The following is a 25,690-nucleotide window of genomic DNA, read 5'->3' on the forward strand; positions in this document are numbered from 1 at the left end:
AAACCATACCCGTTCTTAGCTACCAGGCTTCATTGCCGTGTGGAAATCCAGAAGCCTCTGAGCTAGGGACTAGCGTGACCGGAGATCAGTTTGCCGAGGAGCTCGGGCACTTGGACCTACAACTAGCCCCCTGACATGAAGGGTAGTGATGGGAAATCTGCTCAACTGTGTTTGAGCTAGCACATTTAAAGCACAGAAATACAGTGAATCATGCACCAAAAGTTATGTTTAGCATTTTTAGGATCACACTGTGACTTCCTAAGATAAATAGGGCATTGCCCGGTAGCCAGTTCTTTATTACCAGCTGTGTGACTGGAAGACGATATGACTTAATAGTCATTTAAAGACCATTTATAACCAGGCAATTAGAACTACATTATTTGGAATTAAAGGAACATTTTATACCAACAGTTTCATTTTTAATTTTTATTTGTTATTTAAATATGTCAAGGAACTTAATTGTAAATACATTTCAATCACATTTCAGTTAAAGTAATCCTTCTGGATGGGCTTGTAAGATGCAAAATATGCTGAAGGGAGAATTTTTTTACTGCCCAAGGAGTGTCTAAGAAATCATAGGTAAAATTATTGTCTTTTTAACTTATATCTCCTAAATGCATGATGGCAACAAACAAAGTAAATGCAGAATCAATACTACTAATAATGTTGGAATATATCAGATACATGTATTCGTTTTTACTTCTGGAAATAAAATTTAGGTAACATTTGTTTATTATAAGCTTTATTTGAGTTAAAGATAGAAAACAATATACTCTTATTTGCAATTTAATGATGCAAGTTGTTAATGGCAAAGTTTACAGTAATTCCTTTTATATATACTTCATGTAATCCTTTTAGACATAAGGAATAAAGCTAATCATTTATGAAGTTTAACAATCAGAAAATTGTCTTCAAAAGAATTTAAGTGTGTTGCTAGGTATAAAGTTCATAATTGCCAAAATACTTATATTAAAAGCATGAACCCAAGTCATTAAATAAAAATAAAAGCACATTTGTAAAAAAGTGCTATAGAAGAAGGTGGTGCACAAAAATCATGCACTTATACAGACTTTCCCAAAGGACGTAAACTGTACTTTTAGGCACTGTCCTCTCTTCAGATTTTCTGTTCCAACAATATCTAGCAGGACTTTTGATGTCCAGATGCTACTGCAGAAAGATGACTAAGGCAACCACGTGCAGAAAAGCTTGTGTGTAATGTACAGAAAATACAAAGATTACATTCCAAAAGTAAAGGTCTGCAATGCTTGTTAAGATATCTGAAAGGCTTGGAGTGTCTTAATGTAATTAAAAAATAAAACTCTGAGAAAGCCACCGGATTCATACGAACGATATTTGATGTGTAGATTCTTCGTATGTAAAATGACTTGAAATCTTTTAAACATTTCATTTCTGTGATGTTTTACAGAGTGGCTCTGTGGCTTCTGTACTTTATAATAAACAGCTGTTTGTGAGAGCCAACTATTTCTCCTAAATCTTAGTATAAAATGGACACATTCTAAATATGGAATGTTTAACAGATATTGGACTTCAAAAATGACGATCTTCAAAAAATTCCCATGTTTTAGCATATTGCATAGCTGAAAATTCATCTACTACTTATAAAAGTGTTCTGTTCATTCAAGCAGAGTTTTGCTCCAATCTCCTTCAATTTCCTTCTTTCATACTGTATAGTGGATCCACAAGTTTATTGTGCACATGCATTAAACCTTAAAGAAGAAAAACACAATTCTAGTTTTATTTTTAATTTTGAATTATACCTCATTTACCTTAGAAAATAGAAGAGTTTATAAGATACAATAAATACATTGGTTCCCATCTGATAGAAAATAAATTTTATTGAAAAATGCAGATACACGTTTCATAATGTTTAGCTGTAACTACCTAGCAAATAGCAATTTGTAATTATTTATGAAGCTGTAGATCTAGAATGAGTAGAGATCCCTAAAGAGTAGAAGCAGTTCTTCCCTTCAAAGCTTCAACGAAATAATAAATTTGAATACTGACTTGGTTAATATATTTTAATTACATCTATGAGTTGGTTAAGTTTGATCCTCTGGCACTTCTCTTCCAGCCTCCAGCCCAGGGTCTCAGAACTGTTGTTAAACTAAGGTAGCTTTAGTTCTCCAAAGTATTACCCTATCCATTCATCTGGCAATTATTTTTTACTACTAATGACGTGTATTTACAACAGGGGTGGTAATAAACTATACTGAAGGAAGCTAAAAACAACCAACAACAACAACAAAAAAAGCAAAAACAAAAAAAAACCAAGGTGTCATTAAAAAAGTTGAACACTCCATATTTAAACATAACAAAAGAGTTAAACTTAGTATGCAAATAAGTTAATACTGGATCATTTCTGACTCCCAAAGTGATGACAACTGGAAGCAGAAATCAAATATAGCCTCAACTCTTAGGATAGAATAGAACTTGAGATGGTTCAAGGAGTCTTTGAATTTCCTGCATTAATATACAAAGTTCTGTATGCAAGTGTGAGTGCATGTGTGGGTTTTGTTCGGAGGACCATCTCTTCACCAGGTTTTCATAATGGTCCATGACTCAAAAGAAGGGAAGAGTCACAACATTGGAGCCCTGGTTTTCCTATTTATTTATTTATTTATTTACTTACTTACTTTTATTTTTTTTCCTGGTCTTCCTTTTTTTTTTTTTTTTTAATTTTTATTTATTTATAATAGTCACACAGAGAGAGAGGCAGAGACATAGGCAGAGGGAGAAGCAGGCTCCATGCACTGGGAGCCCGATGTGGGATTCGATCCCGGGTCTCCAGGATCTCGCCCTGGGCCAAAGGCAGGCGCTAAACTGCTGCGCCACCCAGGGATCCCCTGGTCTTCCTTTTTGACCTTAACTTCTACGTTCCCTTTTTAAAAGTATAATGCAGCCCAGGGTCGCCCTGCTGGCTCAGAAGAGCATGCCACTCCTGAAGGTTGGTAAATTCAAGCCCCATGTTGAGTGTAGAGATTACTTAAAAAAAAAAAAATAAACTTAAAAAAATACAACATAACCCCACTTTATCAATATACTTTAACTGTTCTCTAGTCTATTAACAGGAACTTTGTTGCTCCTGTGTTCGCTCTTCCTTACATCCGTGATGTTGCCTGTGCTATTTCCTTCCAACCTGAGTGCTACTATCTGTTTTCTAGGGCTTTCCATCCTTTCAACTCAAAAAGTTTTCTTCAACTACTATTTAATAGCCTTTGGGCTCCACAGGGTGACTGTATATAATTCAGCGCGTGGACTCAGGTGGTTTCATAGTCCTTTGTTCTCTCATCCACGTACCTGTCCAACTACCCACAATTTATCAAATGCCTCTAATGTGCCAGGCAAACTTCTAGATGCTGAAATAATGCAGTGAGCAAAACTTAAGTCCCTTTGTGAAGCTTTTATTTTCATGAAAGTTTCTCAAATCACTTAATCAGTCCACTTTTTATGATGCTGAGTCAACTACTTTCAGACAGAGATACTTCTTACACTTCTTTAACTGACACCACGTTAGACTATGTACTTGAAGGCACTTCAGCCTGTTTTCTCGGCTAATGACACTAACTGGAAAATACAATTTATATTTACCAAAAATAAACATTTAAGGGTAATTTTTATAGCAAAGAAAAAAATACTTGCTAATGGAAATGATTTACCAGATGATCCATCTGAACAGAACCAATACTATTTAAAACAGAATTTAACTGAAAAGCCTGGTCCATTTCAACAACCAGTATGTAGGGCAGTAAAATGGGGACTGGAGACACCCAGGAGGAGAGGGGACGACACACACAATGGTCATGTTAGATACTCGGTTTAGAAGACCTGCGTCTTCTAGAATTAGGATCGTTCTACCTGAAACAATTCCTCTCTCATTTGCTGACAGCTCTGATCATGGAAATAATACATTAGAGCTTGAAAACACAAAACATCAGAATAATTAAAAATTCAACTCTATCAAGTTTACACATTGGCTGTCACTTTTACATGTAAGCTGTTTCCAAACTAGAAATTATTTTGAAAATTTTATTACTTACATTTTGGATGATACATAAAGAATTTATATTGACTTAAGGTAAAACTGACATTTTTTACACAAGAATTCGATTGAAGCAAAACATTGCTACTTAAATCATTAACAGAAAAAAAAAAATAAATTCTGAGTACTCAAATGTGGAGACTTCCTGTCATGTTGCTGGAAGATGTTAAATGTCATAGATCCTAAACGTCACTTTTAAGGTTTTGGCTCAATCTGAACTCATTCGGTCTCCGTCTCAAGCTACTGGAGTAGGGCTTACAAAGGAATAAACAAACAAAAAAAAATGTTCACCATGATGATGAGGTCCTGAAAATATATTCTCAAGGACGTGAAACACAGGCTTTATATAAAATCAGCAAAATCAAACAAATCCGAATAAAACATGAAATATTAGGCTGCTTTCCTGTGATTTACTTCTAGCTTCCAAAAGGTATATCCTGAAATGAACTTCCAATGACTTCTACTGTTTGAGGTGCAGTTCAGGACCTACAGAATTAGAGCCCTTTCATGCACTTTTTAGGGACGACCGAAGAAAGGGTAGGAACGTGAGTAGACCCTGGGGGACTACAGGGGTCACGGCCTCCAGTGCATCCTGAAGTGGTAGGTAAGTCCGTGGGTACGACCCTGCGCCGGTCGCCGAGCGGGTTTAGAACAGTCAGGACTCTACCCTGAAGCGAAGCACCTGCCGTCAGTGGGGGCTGCACGTGGCCCAGAACAGCGTCTCTGCTCCACTTTCCTCCGTCCTGAAGGGAGGCACCCTGACTGGGGCGGACACCCCGAACCTCTTCAGAATACATGCAGCTCCACAGTGGACACACAACGGCCTCCGCAGAGCAGCGCTCCTCTCATGGAGGGTCTACACCTCAACAGAGTTCAGAACCACTTAGATCTGGGCAGATGAATTAAAAAGAACAAAGCACATGTAATCACCTGCCCTCCTCCTGTCTCACGCTGTCCTTAACCTTTGCCTAGGGCCTCCCGGGCAGCAATTACCCGGCGTGAGAACGACCCACACAAGCTCAACCACCATTAGCCAGAGTCCCTTCCTCCTCCTGAGCGAGCACCGGGAGGCCAGAGGCGGCCTCCCCTCCCCCGGGCTCCCTCCCCAGCTCCGCCCGCGCGGAGCCTGCGGCCCTGGCGACTGCGGCCCTACTGGGCCTGTGAACGCCTCTGGAAATGGGACTACGAGAACATCCGCCTCCCTGGGCGGTGAGACCTGCGCACCCCAAGAACAAGCCGTGGAGAACTGAGCCTGGTCATCGGCGGACCGGCTGTTACCGTGTAGCTGAAGCGGTCACTTCCCTGAAATGCAGACATGTTATGACAGGAACCAAAGGGACATCCTGATGAGCACCAGGGGTTTACCTGAGGATTGCTGGTACCAGAATATGGGAAAGTTAAATGAATGTCTGGCATTAAACTATGTGGATGGGGCGCCGGGGAGGCTCAGCGGTGGAGCGTCTGCCTCGGGCCCAGGGCGTGCCCCGGGGTCCTGGGATCGAGTCCTGCATCGGGCTCCCCACAGGGCACCCGCGTCTCCCTCTGCCTGGGTCTCTGCCTCTCTCTCTGGGTCTCTCAAGAGTAAATAAATACAATCTTTAAAAAATAAAATAAAATATGTGGATAATGGGGATTCCTTCTATTAGTTTGTTCAAGGAGTCTAGTATTTGTAATGTACCTGAAAGACTCCTTGGGAATATATGGGTAAAACTCCATAGGAAGGGTCTTATTCACAACTCATCACAGACATTTCTCTTTTACCTGTTAACTTATTTAAAACTTGCCAATATTTCAGTTTAATTTGATACTTTTATGGCTTGGTAAGAAAAAAAAATATTTTTGATAAAAATATGACTGGACATAATCGAAGCATTTAACAGTAAGGGAAAGGTTTAAGTAAATTATGATACATCTACTTGACTTATATAGCCATTAAAAATGCTCTTGAAGAATAGTGAAACAGGAAAATGCTCACAACTAAGTGCAAATATAAAACTACATACATCAAACTCGTTCACTGTTAATCAAACCTCAACCATTTGTGTATCATCTTCAAGATTTTTGCTACATTCACACATTTACAGGAGTTAAAGATTTCCTTTAAAATGACTTATAACTTAAATTTATATAATTATTTCATGAATGAGACACTGAAAACTATATAAAACACACAGTATTTTATGGACCATTAAGAAACAATGCTACTAGATAACAGATAATGTAAACACATTCCAATTTCAGACAAGATAGATGTGAAAAAAGATGTGTCTTAGAAGCAATAAAATATGGTAACTTCTTTAACCCTGTTAAAACAATAATATTCCTGGAATACAGGTTTGATTGGTTCAGTATATTTTTTTCTAATATAAATTAATAGCTAGTAACTAGAGTAAAAAAATTAAAAATACAAAATCATTCATGTAAGATCAACAGTATACATACCACCCTGTGAATTACCTATATATATATATATATATATATAAATATATATAAAAGACCAGTTATGTAATATTTTCATATCTGCTATATAAAATACAAGTACTTTATAAAGCACCTATTTATAAAGCTGTGGAATTCACTCTTAAGCAGGGAATGGGTTCCAAATGGTATTGTCAAATTTTCCTTGAAAAATCTCTTAAATCACCCATTACATCAAGACCATGTGGGTTTTTTTTTTATTTACAACCTGGTATGGTAAGGTTTAAGAATTACTGAACTAGACTGCACGAAGAGCCACAAGGAAAAGCTACGTGCAGAAGGCTGGTCAGCCAAACCCCTGCTTACCTGCAGACTCCAAACTGCTGACACCAAACCCTTGTAACTGATATATGGAGATAATGTGAAGTCGTGAAGATTCAATGATATAGTGGGCAACCCAATGTATCTGCTGATGAGATTTTAACCCAACTTGGTGAGGAAGGTGGGACAGGGGAACCATGACAAGAAAATCAGAAAGAACAAATATACGTTTCCTTTTGGGCTATTTAATCTTGAATATACAGTATGAAAGTAAAATATTTTATTAAATTTTGGATTTCAAGAAAAATCTTGTTTACTGAAAACGGAAGACTTTCTCTTCATGAAAATAATAGGAAACTATTCTGAAAGCTACCATTATCTGAGGTGGAGGCTTCTATTCCTTAAAAAGAACTGGCTACTGTGTTGGCAAGATGCCGGTTTCAACAGGCGCAGGGCAGGATGTCACTCCATAGTCTCATGAGGTCTTACCGATCCTCTACAATGGGACATTCTCACCGTCTGCTTCTGCAATTTCAATGCTCACCTTTAAAGTATTTCACAGTTTTAACTCTTAATTCTAATGTAGCATCTTCGTCACACACAAAGATAGTTCGGGGATGCTGCTGGAAAGCAGAAACGGTCCACATGTGATTTACTCCTTCTTCTATTGCTTTGTAGAGAGCGAATGCCTTGTGTGCACCTGTTATGAGGATCATTACCTGAAAAGTCATGACCATTACATGTTAGTTAATTCTTAAAACATGTTTCAAATGACTAAAAAGCTTCATTTTTTTTTAAGAAAAAATATGTTATTAGCACCAATATTCCTCTGAAGGTAAAATAAAAATGAATAGCTACATATTTCTTCACAGATCAAGGTATTTATTTTTGTTCTTCAAGGTAAAAGGCAAGCATATATTGAAACTCTCTCTGGTTTAAAGTAAAATAGTATCTTGTTATGGAGTATTACTGAATATTCCATAACGTGTGTACTTATTAATACATGAGACAAAAAAAAAAAAAATACATGAGATACTGATGTGCAGAAGTGACCCGGGAAAATGAAGAAAAAGAAAAGGCTGTTTTGCAAAAGCAGAACTGCAGGTCAACAAAGAATATATAACCAGGAATGATAAACCAAATTGCTCTAATCCAGACAATCGATACAACAGATAGTACAGTGAAAGTAAAAGAAAGAAGCCTAAGACTATTTTGTTGAACAGATTGTTATCTAAAGTTGAAACAAAAACTAGATTTAAAGAAGCATTAGGGATCTACTTAAATGCAAGAACCGCCCTTTAAAAAGCACACAAGTCAAAAAAGAAATAAAATAAAATAGAAAATAAACAAATAAAAATAAAAAAATAAAAAGCACACAAGTCTTTTTTTTTTTTTTTTTTTTTTTTTTTAGCACACAAGTCTTACAAACTATAGAAAATCCAAGCTCTTGGTCCCAAGTTCCTAATAGCCTATGATTCAAAGAACATGTTGCAAATATAAATGTATGTGTCAGAATGAATCTTCACCATTTTTATGATTTAGAAGGGGTTTGCAATAATGTTTGAAAAAACTGATAATAGACTAACAGGCAGTGGTGATGCAGGGTGGGATCCTTATTTGCCTCTAAGTTATTTGTTAAATGGCTGGGATTTGGTGACTGATTAGATGTAGAGAAGAAACTGATGATGACATGTATCAAGCTCAGAGAATTTTCATGGTGAGTGCCGCTATTCACCAAGGGAGATAATATTCAGAAGAAAGGCAAATTTGGCGGAAAGAGAAATTTAAATTTTGGACACCATAAATTTTGGATACGCCTTTAGGTATCTAGATCTCAGCTGGAAGGTGGAAATACACAGTGTGCAGCTTCAGGAAGAGCACAAGATACGTGGTATTACCACTGTACTGAGAGTACTTTATCTTTTTGGAATGGTGACAAGATTACTGAAAGAATGCTCCAAAGAGTGACTGCTATTGACTTATTAAAAAAAAAAAAGGGGGATCCCTGGGTGGCGCAGCGGTTTGGCGCCTGCCTTTGGCCCAGGGCGCGATCCTGGAGATCTGGGATCGAATCCCACGTCGGCTCCCGGTGCATGGAGCCTGCTTCTCCCTCTGCCTATGTCTCTGCCTCTTTCTCTCTCTCTCTGTGTGACTATCATAAATAAATAAAAATTAAAAAAAAAAAAAAAACTTTAAAAAAAAAAAAAAGGCATCCCCAGAAGCACTGCAGAGGTTGAGACCATGTGCGCCTCCAGGTTGAGACCCGAGGGAACAACCATATTCAAAGGGCTGGTGAAGGGAGAACAGCTTGGGAGGCAGACTGGGAAGGAACGCTGAGCTCCGCAAGAGGAGTAATGGCAAGAGTTTTATGATGGGAGGGGTGGGGGGGGGTCCGTAGTGCAGATGATGAAGAGGCCCAGGAGGACAGGCCTGGAAAGATGCTGCGTGTCAGAAATGAAGCGGTCACCCCCGACTTTGGGGACTTTCAGTAAGGTAGCAAAATCAAAGGCAGATTTTTAGATTTTATTGGTTTTTTCCTACGTCACCTTAGGAATAAGTATCCAAAGTATTTTAATTATATAAAGCAATTCTAAAGATGTTGCAATAGTGGAAAACAATTTGTTTTCTCTTTCAAAATTGCCTTTAAAATATATGATATCACCTTTAAATATACCTCAGTAAAAACAAAACTGTAATCCTTTGGAGGTACATTTAGCTTTTGGCAGAGCCAAAGGTCGACAAGAATCGGATTTGCTGGTTCAAATAAATGAGCAAACTGCGGACAGAACTGTGTCCAACGTGACGTCTCAACATAGTCCATTCACACTACGCCCCGCAGTTCGTAAGCCCCTGTTATGTGCAGGCAGCGTAGACTGTAAGGTTAAACCGGTCCACCTACAAGAACAACCAGGAGCTGTGGAAAGTGCTACAAAGGCAAAGAACAGAGTGGTCTGAGAGAACAGAAGACAGTCACTCTGACCATGGGGAGTGCGGTCAAGGAGGGGAGTTTCGGGGGGCGGGGGGAGGCCCGGGAGCACAGAGGCCTCGGGCCCACCCAAGGGGTTCCTTACGGGCTGACCATGCCCAAGCCCAGGGGAACCGTGACACTCCCAGGCGTCACTCCCAAGGCCTCAGGGCCGGTCGCTAGCAGGGCCGCCTAATTACGAAGCTGCTTCCTGATGCACGAACCACTCACGTGCATCTTCCCCCTAACAGGAGCATCTCCCCACGTTGTTTCAGGTTTTATTGTCTTTGTTCCTAATAAAACTAAAGTTGAAGAACAGCTCACGCCACAGTTAAAATCACTGGCAAATGAACATCTGTACACGTTAAGCTCCTCGCAGTTAAAGAACGAAGACCATGGAGGGTGATGCCTGTGTCAAAACAACGCTATAAAAAAAAATCAAAGCACGAAGGCCCCTGGGAGAACAATGAAGTCCTAGAATAGTTCTGCCATAATGGTTTTCTCTGTAGTCACGCCGGGAGCTAATACTCTAAGGTGAGTAGCATCGCAAAATCTTTTTGGAAAAAAATGACCAAAAGAAAAAAAATCAGATCTGAGTAACCGTTCATTCTAACAATTAGCCTGTTCTATCACAACTTAAATCTTGTTAAATGTAACAAATCTATTTGCAGAACTTTCAGTTTTTCAGGCTCTAAAATCTTTTTTTCGATGTAATTACTATGGAATTTCAATCCTTCAAAGCTCTTTCTTCACATAAGGATGATTTTTAGATGAAAAAAAAACTACATTTTGAATGACAGTTGTATCTGTGTGTCCCAGCCCAGACGTATTGTCGGTCTGCTTTCCTCCGAACCTGCCCCATCTTGTTACCAGGAAGGAAGTTTCTGTAGAACTGAACCACAGAATCATGAGCTGGCTGCAATTTGTTCTGCTATTCTCAGGGAAGGAAATCAAAGCCCAATTAAAAATTTAAAAATTAGGTAGGATCTGCTATTCGGAGTCCCTGCCTTCTTAGGTACATCCATTTTGGGACACATCCAGCCGGACTTAGATGGGTTCTTTTTCTGCTAGAAACTGGCTACCCTCTCACAGTCAAGAAGTATTGTACACTGTGCTGGGGCGCTGGGTGGCTCAGCTGGTTGGGAGTCGGCTTTCGGTAAGGGTCATGATCCCAGAGCCCCGGGATCGAGCCCTGTTGTCAGGCCCCCCTCCCTGCTCACCGGGTGGTCTGCTTCTCCCTCTCCCTCTGCTCCTCCCCAGCTCGTGCTTGGGCTCTCTTTCTCTCTCTCTAAGTTAATAAAACATTTTCTTTTAATGTACTTTACACTAAATTATCCCGAGCCTCCCGAAAGAGTTTAGTGCTAACCAGCATGGCATCTTTGTTCGAACAGACCTTTCACCAGCCTATTTCACTTATAAACAGACCATCGGATCAGTAGGATTTTAGGAACTCAAATTGTGAGGCAGGAACAGGCAAAGGTAGCAGTGTTCCCAAAGGGGTGGTGCACAATTCCTAGTTTACATATGCCCCAAAAGCCTTAATTTGGTTGGATTCTAAACATGGCAGTGAGACTGACATAGGTCATTAAAAGCTAGACAACAATTTACATTGTGAACAGGATGTAACCAAAATTACTTGGTGCCATAATTCCTCCAAAATCTATAGACATCGAAGAATACTGAATTCTTACTTCTCTTGCGTCCATCACTGTCCCCACACCAACCGTCAGAGCCATGGTTGGCACCTTCGATAAATCTCCATCAAAATATTTAGCATTTGCCAAAATGGTGTCCATTGCTAGAGTCTTTAATCTTGTCCTTGATACTAAACTGGATCCTGGCTCATTGAAAGCGATATGACCATCTGGACCGATTCCTTTTAAAAGAAGTATACACACACATAGACACATAAAGTAAATAAGATTTCTCAGGGTTCAACTTGTTTTTAAGAGCAAACAGTCATAAACACGGCTCACCTTGTTTATTTTGATAACCGGGCGTCTAATCCTGCATTAAAACATTTGTTCCTGTCTTCAATTCAACGAGCATTCCAAGGTTCTCCATATGCTCAGCACTACGCTAGCATGATCGCAACAGCAGTAAAATTTAGCATATTAGCTTATATTAGCACCGTGCTTTACAGTTGATAAAGCCTTTTCGCATCTCAACACCACATACACTTAACAATCTTGTGAGACAGTCTTATTGGGAATATCTATTTCCCTCATCACCTCAAGCTTTCGTGAGCTCAAAAGGGAACTCTGACTGACATGCAAGGAGAATACAGGACTATTCGAGGTAACAATTTAAGCTTACTAAGTTAAATACAGAGACAAAAGACTCAAACCCCAATCTTCGGATGCCTACGCATCAGTATTTATGGCCAACACTCTCTCACTTGGTCCTAGTCTACAGGGTGCAATTCCTAGTGGACCTCCCTGTAGCTTGGACAGTATAGGGCAGTAGTTTTCTTCAGACCCTTTGGCCGTGGCCTACTGCAAGCGATCTACCTGACGCTGCAGTCTAGTACACACAACTACACCTACAACGTAATTAAGGACAAGAACGGCATGAAACAATACCTACCCCTGCGAGGAGCCTTTCTATTTCATTAGCAAAACTTACAAAAGGGAAATGCAGAATGTGAAGGACTATATTGATTTTGTGACCTACTCATGGGTGACGACCACAACCTGGAAAAACTGCTTTAAGGAGACCTACTACCAGCTCTGATATTCTAGGACTGCCTCTAAGAATATAGGTAAAAAAAAAAAAAAAAAAAAATGACATTCCTTATTTGAATGGAATTGGAAGCAAACCTTTTCATAAAATGAAGAAACTTTCTATGGTATAAATAGAGCAAGTCTTACATACGTATGCCCTACCAGCTAGTCCAGAGCTCTGACCACCTCGATGAAAAAGTAAACCCACAAGTTCTGAGTCAAAATACCTGTTACACTGATATATTTACTTTAATGACAGATATGTGTCTTTTACTGACTCTGAACCAGTTTCTCTCAGATCATAACAAACTATGACAAAGAATAACCTGGTTTTGATGGAATAAAAGAGAAATGAAAATCTTGGGGAGCATATTATAAGCTACCAAAGCACCCCATTCTAGGAACTTTTAATGTGGTGACATAAAAAGCCTGTGCTTACTATGTATGGATTTTTTTTTTTATTTTTTATACGCTTGTAAATATAGTCTTTAGATCATAGATGGGCATTTCTTGCTAGATTTAGAAAACTATTGTTTCTCCTCTTAAGTATAAATCTGTACAAATATTTTATTTCTCTATGTATGTATAAAGAAGAAAGCCTGGAACCAGGAAAGTACAAGTTCCAGAAAAAATAGGAAGATCCTCCGTTCTACCTGGTGACGTGCACCAGAAGTGTACAGTAAGGCTGGAAGTATCAGCAGCGGTTCATGACGGCACAGGTCAATGCAGTCCCTCGCCCACCCAGTGAATAATCATCAGAGGTTGAGCTTCCTGATATAAAACTATTTTAAAAGCATTCAGAATGTTTCACAAAGTTTTACAAAACTTTCATTGAAATAATCATGAAATCTAAAAACCATGCCAAATCCTCATTCAGTCTTGAAGTCTAGACTAATCAGTCACCCCCTTAGGAAACATCTCTAAAACCTCAGAGTCTGGATTGCATGCCTTCCCTGTGTTCCCACAGTTCTGTGGGGCAGAGTGCAGATTTCACTGGAATAAGGACTTTCTCTTAATTACTCTACGCTTACCTCTTAGAGCAATCCATGCCACGCAGGAGGCCCTCAATAACCAGTGGCTCAATAAACGAATAATGGCTACTGTTCTTTGGTATGCTCGATATGGTTTCCCTCTCCTCCTCCTGCCCCGCTCTGCTTCCCTCACAACTAGGGGGCCTTGGTCTGCTCTGTATCTGAGGCGGGAGGAGTGTGGTCTAGTGGTAAATACTTGTCTCAAGGTTTCCTGAGAGAAATCCTGAAACTCGAGCAGGGATGCAGAAAAGAAGGCAGGCATCTGCAGCTGTGGTATCTGAGGGCAGCACAGCAGGAAAGCATCCGTAGGTTCCTGCGTTGGAGACTGAGGCTCCTTGGTTCTTGTTCTTCCACAGAGTTGGCTGTTTCAGTTCTTCTAACAATTCTGTGAGTTAGCCCAGCATCATTCCAGTTAATTCACTTTTGGTCCCAAAGTAGATTACAGTTACTTGCAAACCAAAGATTCTAATCATGTAACTACTGGAGAGGGTTAAAGTTTTCCCTGCTGTCTTATCTTTATTTTTTTAAAAACAGTACCTTAAAATAATGGTAAAGTTAGTAAAATCTTTATAGAGTTTATTTGTAAACTGTCATACTTGAATATTTTATTGCTGGGGTTGGGTCAGGGATTGCATGTTACATTTACCCTTCCTCTTAACAATTGTCATCACAGGAAGAATGACAACTTTTGGCAGTACATATTTCCTTTTTCTTTTCTACTGAGAAAAGGGAATTCTTCTATTTCCCAGAGTAAGACAGGACGGATTCATAGTCTTGAGCTCTTCTCCTTCTACTCTTTCCAGCTCAGAGGGGAGGAATAGGAAACCCCATTTTGGCCTCAAGCCCAACCTGAAATCTCTAACCCAACTTTACCTTTAATAAGGCTGATATTTTGATCCCATTTGGCTCAGTTCTTAGTGTTTTTATTAACCAACAAATCCTGGAACAAAAGAAGGGTAAGTGATAAGACCCAAATACCAAGCCTCATCTTGAAAAATCCAATAACAAACCTAGATCAACAAAGGAAAAGAATCAAATGAGATTCCTCCATGAGTGTACATCCAATAACGGGGACCCCAAATAGGAGAAAGTTCAGCGAAAATGCAATAAGCTAGCCCCTCTCCCCTGATACACAGGCTAATCATGTCCTTTGGACGGTGAATATAAAATGGCATGACATGACTACAGTGAAGATGTTAATGAAGAGGCAAGGAAATTGTCTTAATTGATTTATTTTTGGTCAGGGAAGGATGTCTACAGGAACCTTAAGACAAAAATTGGTTAGAAGACAAAGCAAAGTTCTTTCTAGTGGTAAGTGTCAGTGATACACATAAATAATTATAATTTGTACTTCATGTGTTTCAAAGGGAAAACTAAGACGACCTATCGTGAGGAAATAAACCAAAAAACTTTAGCTAAAAAGAAATGGAAAGTGACTTAAAGCTATAGGAAAAGAAGAAAGTTCTAGGGGAAATCTATGATAAGGGATAGTCAGGCTTCAACATTACCTTAAGCTGTAAATACTTTCTGGGAAGCAGACAAAGGGAGAAAATGGAATTCAAGAGTTCTTAGGTACCCCCCCAACAACCCCCCTTGCAAATTCTATTTTCTGGCATGGAATCCCCAAAGGATTTGTCACAAGGATTCTTATATAAGGCAAATAAATTAACAGGAAAGAAAAAAAAAAGACATTCAAATGAAGAAGTAAAAAAGATATTTTTCATTAAGGCATTTTTAATAATGGCTACGTCTAATAACCACCATGCCTTTTTGTATAATGGTAATGAGTGAAAATATTTCTCAATATAACTGAAATACAGATACATTAGATACAATTACGTTACAGTAATTAGGTATACATTGTAATAATCTTACTTGATTTTGCTATGGAGTTTAGAAAATCTAGAGAATGTATGGGTAATGCGTTCCTTAAATGTTCCCAAACATGGATTCAAATACCCTTGATATGGGCAAGTACAAATAGTAATTATCTCAGAACTGAACCATATGGACAATATTGTAATACAAATGTTTTCCAGGAATACTGAAGTAATATTATTAGCGAATTTTATTTAAAACACAGGTAACTTTCTATTTTGAGAGGCCAAGTATCTTAGCTTAGATTCTTGCTGAGATAAAAACCATCCTATCTACAAAATAAAGTAAATGACACTGGCAGTGCGAGGTAGAGAAAAAAATTTCCTCAAAGGGAAAATTTCAATCTCACTGGATACCATTAGAGATAGTTCAGTTAAAAACAAAACAAACAAAAAAAACAAAAACAAACAAACAAACAAACAAAAAAAACCCAGGAAATTCAATGAACTAAGCAACAATTATTTCAGATTCTACAGTTCAGAAAGGGAAGACTGAAGTAACACTTAATGGAGTACCAATTATACACCAGCCACTGTGCAAAGCATTTTATACATTATACCATGGTTAATGCTCACTATTTTTGGAATGGTCAATATTAATCCTCTTTTACAAATAACATAGCTATACTGGATTTCAAAAGAAACTTCCCAAGGTCATACAGATGATAAGTGACCAACACAGAATGTGAATTCACGTCTGACCGTATGTAATACCCAATTTTCCCCAAGGGCAACCAACCACCACAACCATACTGGGCCACCTCAGCCATCAAGTAGCTTCAAAACAGCTCCCCTGAACATCTAACTCATGTACTTTTAAGCAGTCTTCAGTCTTTTACTAAATCAAATATAAGATATATCTGGAGAACTTAACTTAGAGCTTTAGTACGTTTAGTTTAATACTAAAACTTCTGGCAAAAAAGCAAAGTTTGGTTTCAGTTTAGTTGATGCTATACTATCCTTAGGGCAATTAAGCAGCTGTTTCAGAGGCTTCATAATGAAGACAGAAAACCATGTTGTCATTACAAAGAAATAAACTTCCTATTTTCAATGGTACATTATGAACCTGTGCCTACAGATATACATAAATTTTATGTGGAATTTAGCCAATTAAACATTTATTCATGTGGAGTTTATGAAGACAGTTATACAGCTTAGTTCACATTCACTACAGGGTGATGATAAGTCTTTATCATTCTTAACTGACATGCTAAAATCCACCTGTTCCTCATGCGAACTTTTAGAGATTTAACCTTGTAATTTGGTAAAGAAATTCTTGATGGGTTAGGATTTTAAAGGAATCATAAAATATATGAATTATCATTTAGGAAAAGAAACATCAGTCATTTTGTAAGGTGGGTAAACTGTTAATTCTAAAGAGATTAATATAAAAGTTTAGCAGGTATTAGAACTTACTTCTCAAGACATAATTTAAACAATTTTAACTTGTAATCTTAATATTTTTTTTGATGAAAATAAAGTAAAATAAGAATCAGTAGCTTAATAAATGGATATTATATAGACAGTTACGGGTGTTCCCTATATTAAACAAAGGTAAAGATTAATGACAAAATGTTTTACGTACCTCCAACAAAAAGGTCAATTCCTCCAGCTTCTTTTATTTTCTTTTCAAAAGCATCACATTCTGCTTGTAAATCTGTAGCATTCCCATCAAGGATATGAGCATTATTAGGATCTATATCAATATGCTTAAAAAAGTTATTCCACATATAAGAATGGTAGCTTTCAGGATGATTTCTGGGAAGTCCTAAATAAAAAGTTAATCAATAAAAATTTAAGTATTTCCAGGAATAAATCCAAAGTTTACTTTCCCGATTAAGCCATAAATGCTATTTACGAATATATAACCTTTATAATTCCATATCCAACTTCAAGGCATTTTTTTTCAAGGCATTTTTATGTGGAATATATGCTTCATATGACAGATGTTATTTTAATCACTTTACATGTATGCATTAATTCAAATAATTTATACAACATCTACAGAATTACTTTTATCATTCTCATTTTATAGATAAACAACAAAGCACAGAAAAGTTAAGTAACTTTCCTAAGGTCACATTTCTCAGAGAAAGACTGGAACTCAAACACAGAAGTCTAGTTCACATGCATTCAATCATCATATTTCACTTCTAAAACACACAAAAATTTTACCAAAGGAACTGATATATGTGTTAAACTCAACATAAATTAATTAGCCACACATCTGAAAAGTTGGTCCAGGTTTCTCCATTTTTCCTATATGCATGCAAAGTATACTGAATCACAAAAATTGTTTAGCTATCATTTAGGCTACCGTTAAAAATGTATTCCTATGTTCCAAGTTTAAAACAGAGTTAATTCACATCACAGATCTTTCCTGTTAAGTTAGAAATCAATAATGTTAATAGCTTCATAGCCACAAATATAAATGCACTTATATTTGAAAAATCTTTATTAATTAGTTTTACATACGTGGTACTCAATTTATCCCCACCACACTAGTTTTAACTTTGCCTTAAGAAAAAAATAAAAATAAGAATTGAGGGACTGGCTCAAAGTTGCATGATTGGTAACTGGCCGAGCCCAAGAATGAACAGAGCTGTTTTCTAGTCCCGTATTCCTCCCACTATATTGTGCTAGCATCACAAAAATACAGATTTTTATTAAATATAAACTCCCAACTCTCATCACAAGGCAGTACATTATCTTCTAAAAATAATCCTACTACATTCAAAACATAAATACAATATATTAATTCTTAAACTATATTCATTTAAAACATAACATATCCAAATAATATATTCAAATAATATAGCTTACCTACATATTCATCCATGTTAAAGGTCTTCACATATTTAAAAGAAAGGTCTCCATTCTTGTGATATTCTATTAGTTTTTTATAACATCCTAAAGGTGTACTCCCTAAAACAGATAGAGATTCCATTTTCTAATATAACATGAAAAATCTATTTTTTAAAAAAATGTTTCTATTTACTTTACTCTCAATGATCTTCTCTATTTCTAATTTACTAGGGAAACAATTATTAATTTAAATACATATTCAATAAACACATGTATTACAAATTATACAGACATTTGCAAGATACCTTGAACTCTTAGAATTTGTTGAATGAAACTGGAAATCTGTCAATAGATTATAGTTTGGAAAATTATTCTAGAAGTTGTCTAGCATTTGGAATTAATGCTGTATATTCTAAGATTAGAAACTTCTAGAAAGCACATTTGAATTAAAATAAACACGCACACCCCACCTTTGAGAAAAAGCTGATTTAGAGAAGGATTTGTATCATATAAGTGATAACAGAGAAAAGTCAAGTTGATGATTTAATGAAATCAAAAGGGAAACCAGAGCTAAATTTAAATATCGCCTCTACTTTCAAAATAGACTCAGAAATTGGCAAGGACTGATTGAGGAACATTAGCCTTTATGATTTTAACTGGAGATTCTGTTTCTTATTTTCTGTTATCTTCAGCATATATCTGCTAAAATGTATAAAGTTAAATGCCTTTCATTTGAGATGAAAGAATAATGCAAGTGGCTATAAATAATAAATGTTGGTTCAGAGAAGTGAAGACTAAGAGATTTTCTTAAAGTTAAAGCAAACATAACGTTTTAAATTGCAATTAATAATTTATACATCAAATTTAACAATTCCATCTCAAAGAACTATAGCCCACTAACATAAAACCTGTTCAAAAGATGGACAAATGTGCTTTTCCTTCTTCCTTTCTAGAAACATAAACAAATCTGTGTTTGTTTCAATGTCGAAGAATACTATTTATGGGACTCCTTCAACTTAAGAACATATGATTTAAAAAAGGGAGAAGTCACAATGGTGATGAGAAAAAAAACAAAACCCACATTCATTTTCTACTTTTTAATCAAAGTCACTGAAGAAAATAAAATAATGAAAGATATAGTACATGGTGCACTGGTTAAAGAAACCTCATTTTAGTATCTGCTTTGTAAAACTCATTTACTGTAATAGCTATTACCAAGTGCTCAGTATGATTCAGATAAAACAAAGATGAAAACTGTTTCTATCCTTAAACCTCACAGGACAGGAATAGGCAAATATAAAACAACTGGAACAAAGGAAAATATTGTAAATAACCTATAAAAAGTCTGGAGAACTGTTGTAAATCAAAGAAGAAAAGAGTATAGTCTAGTTTGTTGGAGGAAGGATTCATGAAGATGACATTTCAACTGAGTCTTGAAAAAGGGGTAGATTCCAATAGTAAAAGTTAGGGTTGGGTTGTGGTTGAGAACAGAAATAAGATTGGGGCGGCGGGCAGAGATGACACCTGTATGCTTCCCAGGTGCCAGATGCTACACTGGTATCTCTACACATTAGCTCATGTAAATGTCACAACCTCGGGAAATTGGCATTATCTTTCCCATTTTGAGAATGAAAGGATCGGGTCAAAAAGATTGAAGATTAAGGAGCCAGGGATCTGAGAGATCCTTTCGGTTCCAAGGATCATATAGTTTTCAGTATATATGAACTATAGCAACGTGAGTGTAAGTAAAGCCAGCATGTTCAGGTCTATTGTTTGAACTACAAGCAGTCTAATTTTCCTATTGTGCCTCAGACTAAGGGAATCAGGGAGTAAGTTTGGGAGGAAGGACGCATGCAGGCCCTTACATGTGAAGCTTGTTAAGGTCATGTCAATAAACACGGAACAGATACTCCCCAGAAACCGTGCCTGGTTGGAGGGACAATATAGCATGCAACATGCAGTTGCAGAAGTGTATGTGCAACCCTCAAAACCAAGGAAGAGGAGAGAGCATGGTTAACATGTTAATGGTCAAGGAAGGAGGAAAGTGGAAAACCAGCAAAGGTCTTCCAAGATACCCCATCGGCAGGTATATTATTAGCAGCTAAACTATCCAAAAACAAAGCAAAAGTTGTAGATCTAAACACACAAAAGCATGTTTAGGACTGCCTGCAGACTGGGGGAAGATTTCCCGCTCCCAAACTAACATTACTATTTATTTCTATATCATATTTAAGAGCATGATCAAAGCATAGCCTGGATGCAACCCAGGCAAAGTGATACAGAGATACTATGTCCAACCACTGGGGCTCATGTCTCCAAAATGTGGGTGTTGAGGATGCCAGTATACAATTGTTGGTGTATACAATTTTCTGGCGCATACAGTTTTTAAAAATCTACTTCCTTGGACCAAAAGACAAAAAGCAAAATAGCAAACAAACAACTTGATGAGCTAAATAATAGCTTTTATGGAAATTACACCAGTGGAAAAAAAGTGTGTCGTTTTTATGCCGTTAGCACATATGAGGGTAGGAGCAGAAGAAAAAAAATACTGTTTGAATAAGATACACTTATGGGAACCTTAAATTTATGCAGTATTTACAGTAGACAAAGGAGTAGCACAAACATTGCCTTATTTGAGCCTCAAACAACATTATCAGCTACCATTATCCTTATCCTTCTTAAAGGTAAGGAAACCAAAGATCAGGGAGGTAGAATAAATAACTGCCTTGCGATCACCGAGAAAGTGGCAGCTCTGATTCCAGGTCCAATACTCTTTCCTGGGCAAGTCAACAATATCAAATTAAGTGCCATGAGATCAAGGACGCCAGTTGGTTAACTTTAAAGAAAAAAATTAACAGGGAACTAAGTACATTAAAACATGCAATTCACACTTATGTTTATTCTGTTATGAAGACAGACCAGTCTTTGATTTTTCACTCACAGTATTTCTAAAAGAAGAAAATGAATACAGAAATAGTAAAGGGCTAGTAAGATCATGAAAACATAGGAGGCGGGGGAGGTGAAATGAAAAGGCAAGAGTACCTACGTCAGGCACCTCTTATTGATCATTAGGAAGGCTAATCTACTAACTAGTTATATGAATAATGAAAGTAGCATCCCTAAAAAAAAAAAAAGACTGCTAGAAAAAGGTACAAAAATATTATGACCAGAACTTAAGTTAGGACATTTCCTTGTACATTTGGTTAAGTGATCTGCAATTTTATTTTATTTTATTTTTTATTTATTTTATTTATTTTATTTATTTATTTATTTTTGATCTGCAATTTTAATACAAGAAAACAGTAATGAAATGTACACACTAGATAGACATTTCTGGCTCTATATACGGACATGCTCAATCAGTGATGTGGCAAGAAAAAAGGGGAAACTCTCATCCCATGACTTTACGTGTCTAGAATGGAAACAAAATGGTGTATTACCTGTTGGCAATCCCAACGTGAAATACCTGTCCTGTCCAGGTTTGAACTGAATGATGCGGTTACAGATGTATTTGGCCGCCCACTCACTGGCCAAGTCATAGTTGTCAAGAATTACAAGCCTCATTGTGGGGACGCACGGCTTCCAGGACAAGAGGTTCAAACCTGAGAAGAAGATTCCATTGCAGAGCGCGTTAGGTAACGGACAGACACGCAAACCTAAGTGTCTGAACACTCATGACTTCAAGAAGGACGTTACTTCTCAAAGACACGCACACGCACAAATGCAAGCTGTACTCTCAGAGTGGCAGTCACGGCCTTCCTCTTTTGAACAGCCCTCGGGCTCCAGGCAGCGGGCTAGGTAATGCAAGTGCCTACAACAGTCTTCGGAAGTAAATATAACACCCGGTTGTAGGTGAGAAGGACTCACATAATTTGAGGTCACGCGGTTACTAAACGACAAAGCCAGAAGTAACACCAAGGCACCCTTAAAGTCTTTGTGAGACACCACACTGCACGGTCTTGACAGGGACGGTACGTGGAGCAACATAAACCTAAAGGCGAACAAAGCAGGATTTCGTATCTTGAATCCAAGTGTTTGGTAGCAAGGATCACTTCCCACCTCTGGGTTAGTCATGGAAATCCAGAACTCTCTCTATAAGTACTATAAAAACCAGACCTCCCCTTTGTTAAGGGTTTTTGTTAAGGGTTTTTATAAAAACGATACTTGCACTTCTTAAAAGTTTATACAGAAAGGTATAATAGGAAGAAAAAAATCAAAATTTCTACGCTCAAAAATAAAGACTGATAAATAAATAAATAAAATACTGTTTTTAGGCATACAACATCCCAGAGGTCTATCTAATGTGCACATATAAAAACAATGTATAGAAATCATTTTTAACAATGAGATCATATCAGACATGCTGTTTTTAATAAAAAGCGTAATATTTATTCTTCCTGAGTTTAAAGTGAACTAAAACTGCTAGCCTCTGAAGGAAAAAAAAAAAGAAGAAATCATTCATAAAAAGCAGTTTTAGTTCCTAAAAAGCATACTCTAAGGTTAAGACATAATATTGCACTAATATTAAGAAATCAGTCTTTTAAAAAACTATGATTCCATTTCAGACAATGTGGACTGACCCACTACCACAAAAGATATAAAGTCTCGTAAACTCAGATTTCTGTAAAATATACTACTTTTATATCGACAAGATTCATAACATTTACATTGTGTTCTATGGTCTTAATTCCCATGTTTTAATTCTTAGTTTCATATTTAAATGGATCTGTCACCCACACCAACCTTTTACAAATGGCTTCAGCAGTCCTGAGTTCCCACACTTTACATGCAAAAATAAGTCAAATTCCTGACATTAATGGGAATTGTAGGTCTTCTTACAAGGAACATATGAAACCTCACTGATATCCTTGAGAACATAATGATTTAGAATTCAGGCATAACAATAAGAAATTATTTTATTATTTTTTAAAAATGTTTCAACATGGGCAACCCAGGTGGCTCAGCGGTTCAGCGCCTGCCTTCCGCCCAGGGCGTGACCCCGAGGTCCTGGGATCAAGTCCCAAATAGGGCTCCCTGCATGGAGCCTGCTTCTCCCTCTGCCTGTGTCTCTGCCTCTCTCTGTGTGTCTCTCATGAATAAATAAATAAAATCTTTAAAAAAATATGTTTCAACATTGTATTTGATTTAGGGGGTGAGGGGTGACAGGCAGGGGGAGCAGAGGCAGAGGGAGAAGCAGACCCGCTGCGGAGCAAGGAGCCTGGTGTGGGGCCTGATCCTAGACTCCAGGGTGATGACCTGGGCACAAGGCAGATGCTCAAGCGCCCGGCTGAGCCACCCAGGTGCCCAAACCCTAAGAAGTCAGGACCATCACGACTTAGGGTCTGGCGCAGTAACGGGAGACAAACGGCATTTCCAGACAATAACCTACATAGCAAGTCACAAATTCACTGCAACACAATGCACTTTGGCCTCTATTTAAATTCATTTAAATGATCCAATGCCAGCAAGGATTTCAACGCTACAACCGGCAGCAAAACAGATGCAGCTGCTTCTACAGGGCATGTCCCTGAGAGATGTGCTTACTTCTCACGAGAATATTCAGCGCCCTGATCACTGGTACAAAGAAAAACAAACAAACAAACAAACAAGCCCCACCCAACCCTGTCGGGTGGGGAGGCCAAACATCAGGGCTTCCAAGTGTCTCCCGTTCTGGCCACATTAGGTCCCTTTCCCAACTCAACACACCTGGGAGGGCCGCACCTGGGCCAGGCACCCAAGCTCTGCAGTCACAAGAATGACTAGGATAGGGGCGCCGCTAGGAGGGGCCTGTGCGCAGGGTTCAGGTCAAGGCCCTGGGCACCTGGCGCAGGTGCGGGCAGGCTCGCGGGGAGCCCCCTGCGGACCCGGGTGCGGGGCGCAGCACCCACACCCAGGAAAGCGGAATGTCGGGCGCCCGTTCACTCGGATCACAAAAGCGTGTCCCTGCCAGTGTGTGCCGGTGTTCGCAGACGCAGGCCGGGGCGGGCGGCCCGGGCAGTTCCCCGGCGTCACCCCCCGCCGGCACCCACCCGTGACCGCGCCCCCCGCGCCCCACTCGGTCACCCAGCTCGGCACCCTGCTCCGGCGCGCGTTCACTCCAGCGCCCGCCGCTGCGCCCGGACCCCACGACTTCAGAGCAGGACGGCAACTTGCACACGACCCGGGCTGCACCCTCGGCCCAGGGGGATCCACAGGGCACCCCAACTTGCACACGACTCGGGGATCCACACGGGCACCCCGACTTGCACACGACTCGGGGATCCACACGGGCACCCCGACTTGCACACGACTCAGAGGGATCCACTGGGCACCCCGACTTGCACACGACTCGGGGATCCACACGGGCACCCCGACTTGCACACGACTCAGAGGGACCCACACGGGCACCCCGACTTGCACACGACTCGGGGATCCACACGGGCACCCCGACTTGCACATGACTCAGAGGGATCCACAGGGCACCCCGACTTGCACACGACTCGGGGATCCACACGGGCACCCCGACTTGCACACGACTCAGAGGAACCCACACGGGCACCCCGACTTGCACACGACTCGGGGATCCACACGGGCACCCCGACTTGCACATGACTCAGAGGGATCCACAGGGCACCCCGACTTGCACACGACTCGGGGATCCACACGGGCACCCCGACTTGCACACGATTCAGAGGGAACCCCGACTTGCACACGACTCGGGGATCCACACGGGCACCCCGACTTGCACACGATTCAGAGGGATCCACAGGGCACCCCGACTTGCACACGACTCGGGGATCCACACGGGCACCCCGACTTGCACACGATTCAGAGGGATCCACAGGGAACCCCAACGTGCACACGACTCGGGGATCCACACGGGCACCCCGACTTGCACACGACTCGGGGAATCCACGCGGGCACCCCGACGTGCACACGACTCGGGGATCCACCCGGGCACCCCAACTTGCACACGGCACCCCAACTTGCACACGACTCAGGCTGCACGCTCGGCCCAGGGGGATCCACGCGGGCACCCCGACTTGCACACGGCACCCCAATTTGCACACGGCACCCCAACTTGCACACGACTCGGGCTGCACGCCCGGCCGAGGGGATCCACGCGGGCACCCCGACTTGCAGAACTGCAGCTCTGAGCTTCCTTTCCTCCCCCTGCCCCCGACCTGGCGGTGTCTGGGTGGCTGCAGCGACCCCCTTCCCCCCCCACCCCGCCGCTGGAAGGCCCGCATCCAGGGCGGCGGCGGCCGATCCCCGACAGCGCCGCAGCGAGCCCCCCCGCAGGCCCGCCCCGCGCCCCCCGCGCCCCCCGCCGGGCCCCGACCCGGGCCTCACCTGCCGACCCCCCGGCACTTCCCGCGTGGGAACCGCGGAGGCCTGCAGCGCCGGGCGACCCCGAGCGACCCCGGCCGGCGAACGGCGTCCAGGCCCGAAGACCCGGATGTGCTCCCGCCCGAGGCGCGCGGGGCAGGCGGCGCAGCCCGCGGCTGGTG

The 25,690-nt window shown here is 40.0% G+C and overlaps 2 protein-coding genes across 3 annotated transcripts; both read right to left on the reverse strand.

The window, feature by feature from the left end:
- Nucleotides 1-411: 411 nt before the first annotated feature.
- Nucleotides 412-25,690, reverse strand: GNPDA2 (glucosamine-6-phosphate deaminase 2). 2 transcript variants are annotated; one of them, XM_025435879.3, is made up of 7 exons: nt 25,533-25,690; nt 21,641-21,802; nt 18,219-18,320; nt 16,981-17,163; nt 11,456-11,640; nt 7,344-7,518; nt 412-1,727 (listed from the first exon to the last, which is right to left on the reverse strand). In XM_025435879.3, the coding sequence occupies exons 2-7, from the start codon at nt 21,762-21,764 to the stop codon at nt 1,666-1,668; spliced, it is 831 nt and encodes a 276-aa protein (XP_025291664.1). In that variant the 5' UTR covers nt 21,765-21,802; nt 25,533-25,690; the 3' UTR covers nt 412-1,665. The 2 variants fall into 2 exon arrangements, with proteins under 2 accessions (XP_025291664.1, XP_025291665.1); XM_025435880.3 differs by lacking the exon at nt 412-1,727 and adding an exon at nt 1,839-4,949.
- Nucleotides 21,829-25,332, reverse strand: LOC125752352 (uncharacterized). The gene is made up of 2 exons (XM_049092925.1): nt 24,276-25,332; nt 21,829-22,191 (listed from the first exon to the last, which is right to left on the reverse strand). Exons 1-2 carry the CDS (start codon nt 24,787-24,789, stop codon nt 22,079-22,081), a joined length of 627 nt encoding a protein of 208 aa, XP_048948882.1. The 5' UTR covers nt 24,790-25,332; the 3' UTR covers nt 21,829-22,078.

Source organism: Canis lupus, chromosome 13, assembly GCF_003254725.2.
Source record: "Canis lupus dingo isolate Sandy chromosome 13, ASM325472v2, whole genome shotgun sequence".
NCBI lineage: Eukaryota > Metazoa > Chordata > Mammalia > Carnivora > Canidae > Canis > Canis lupus.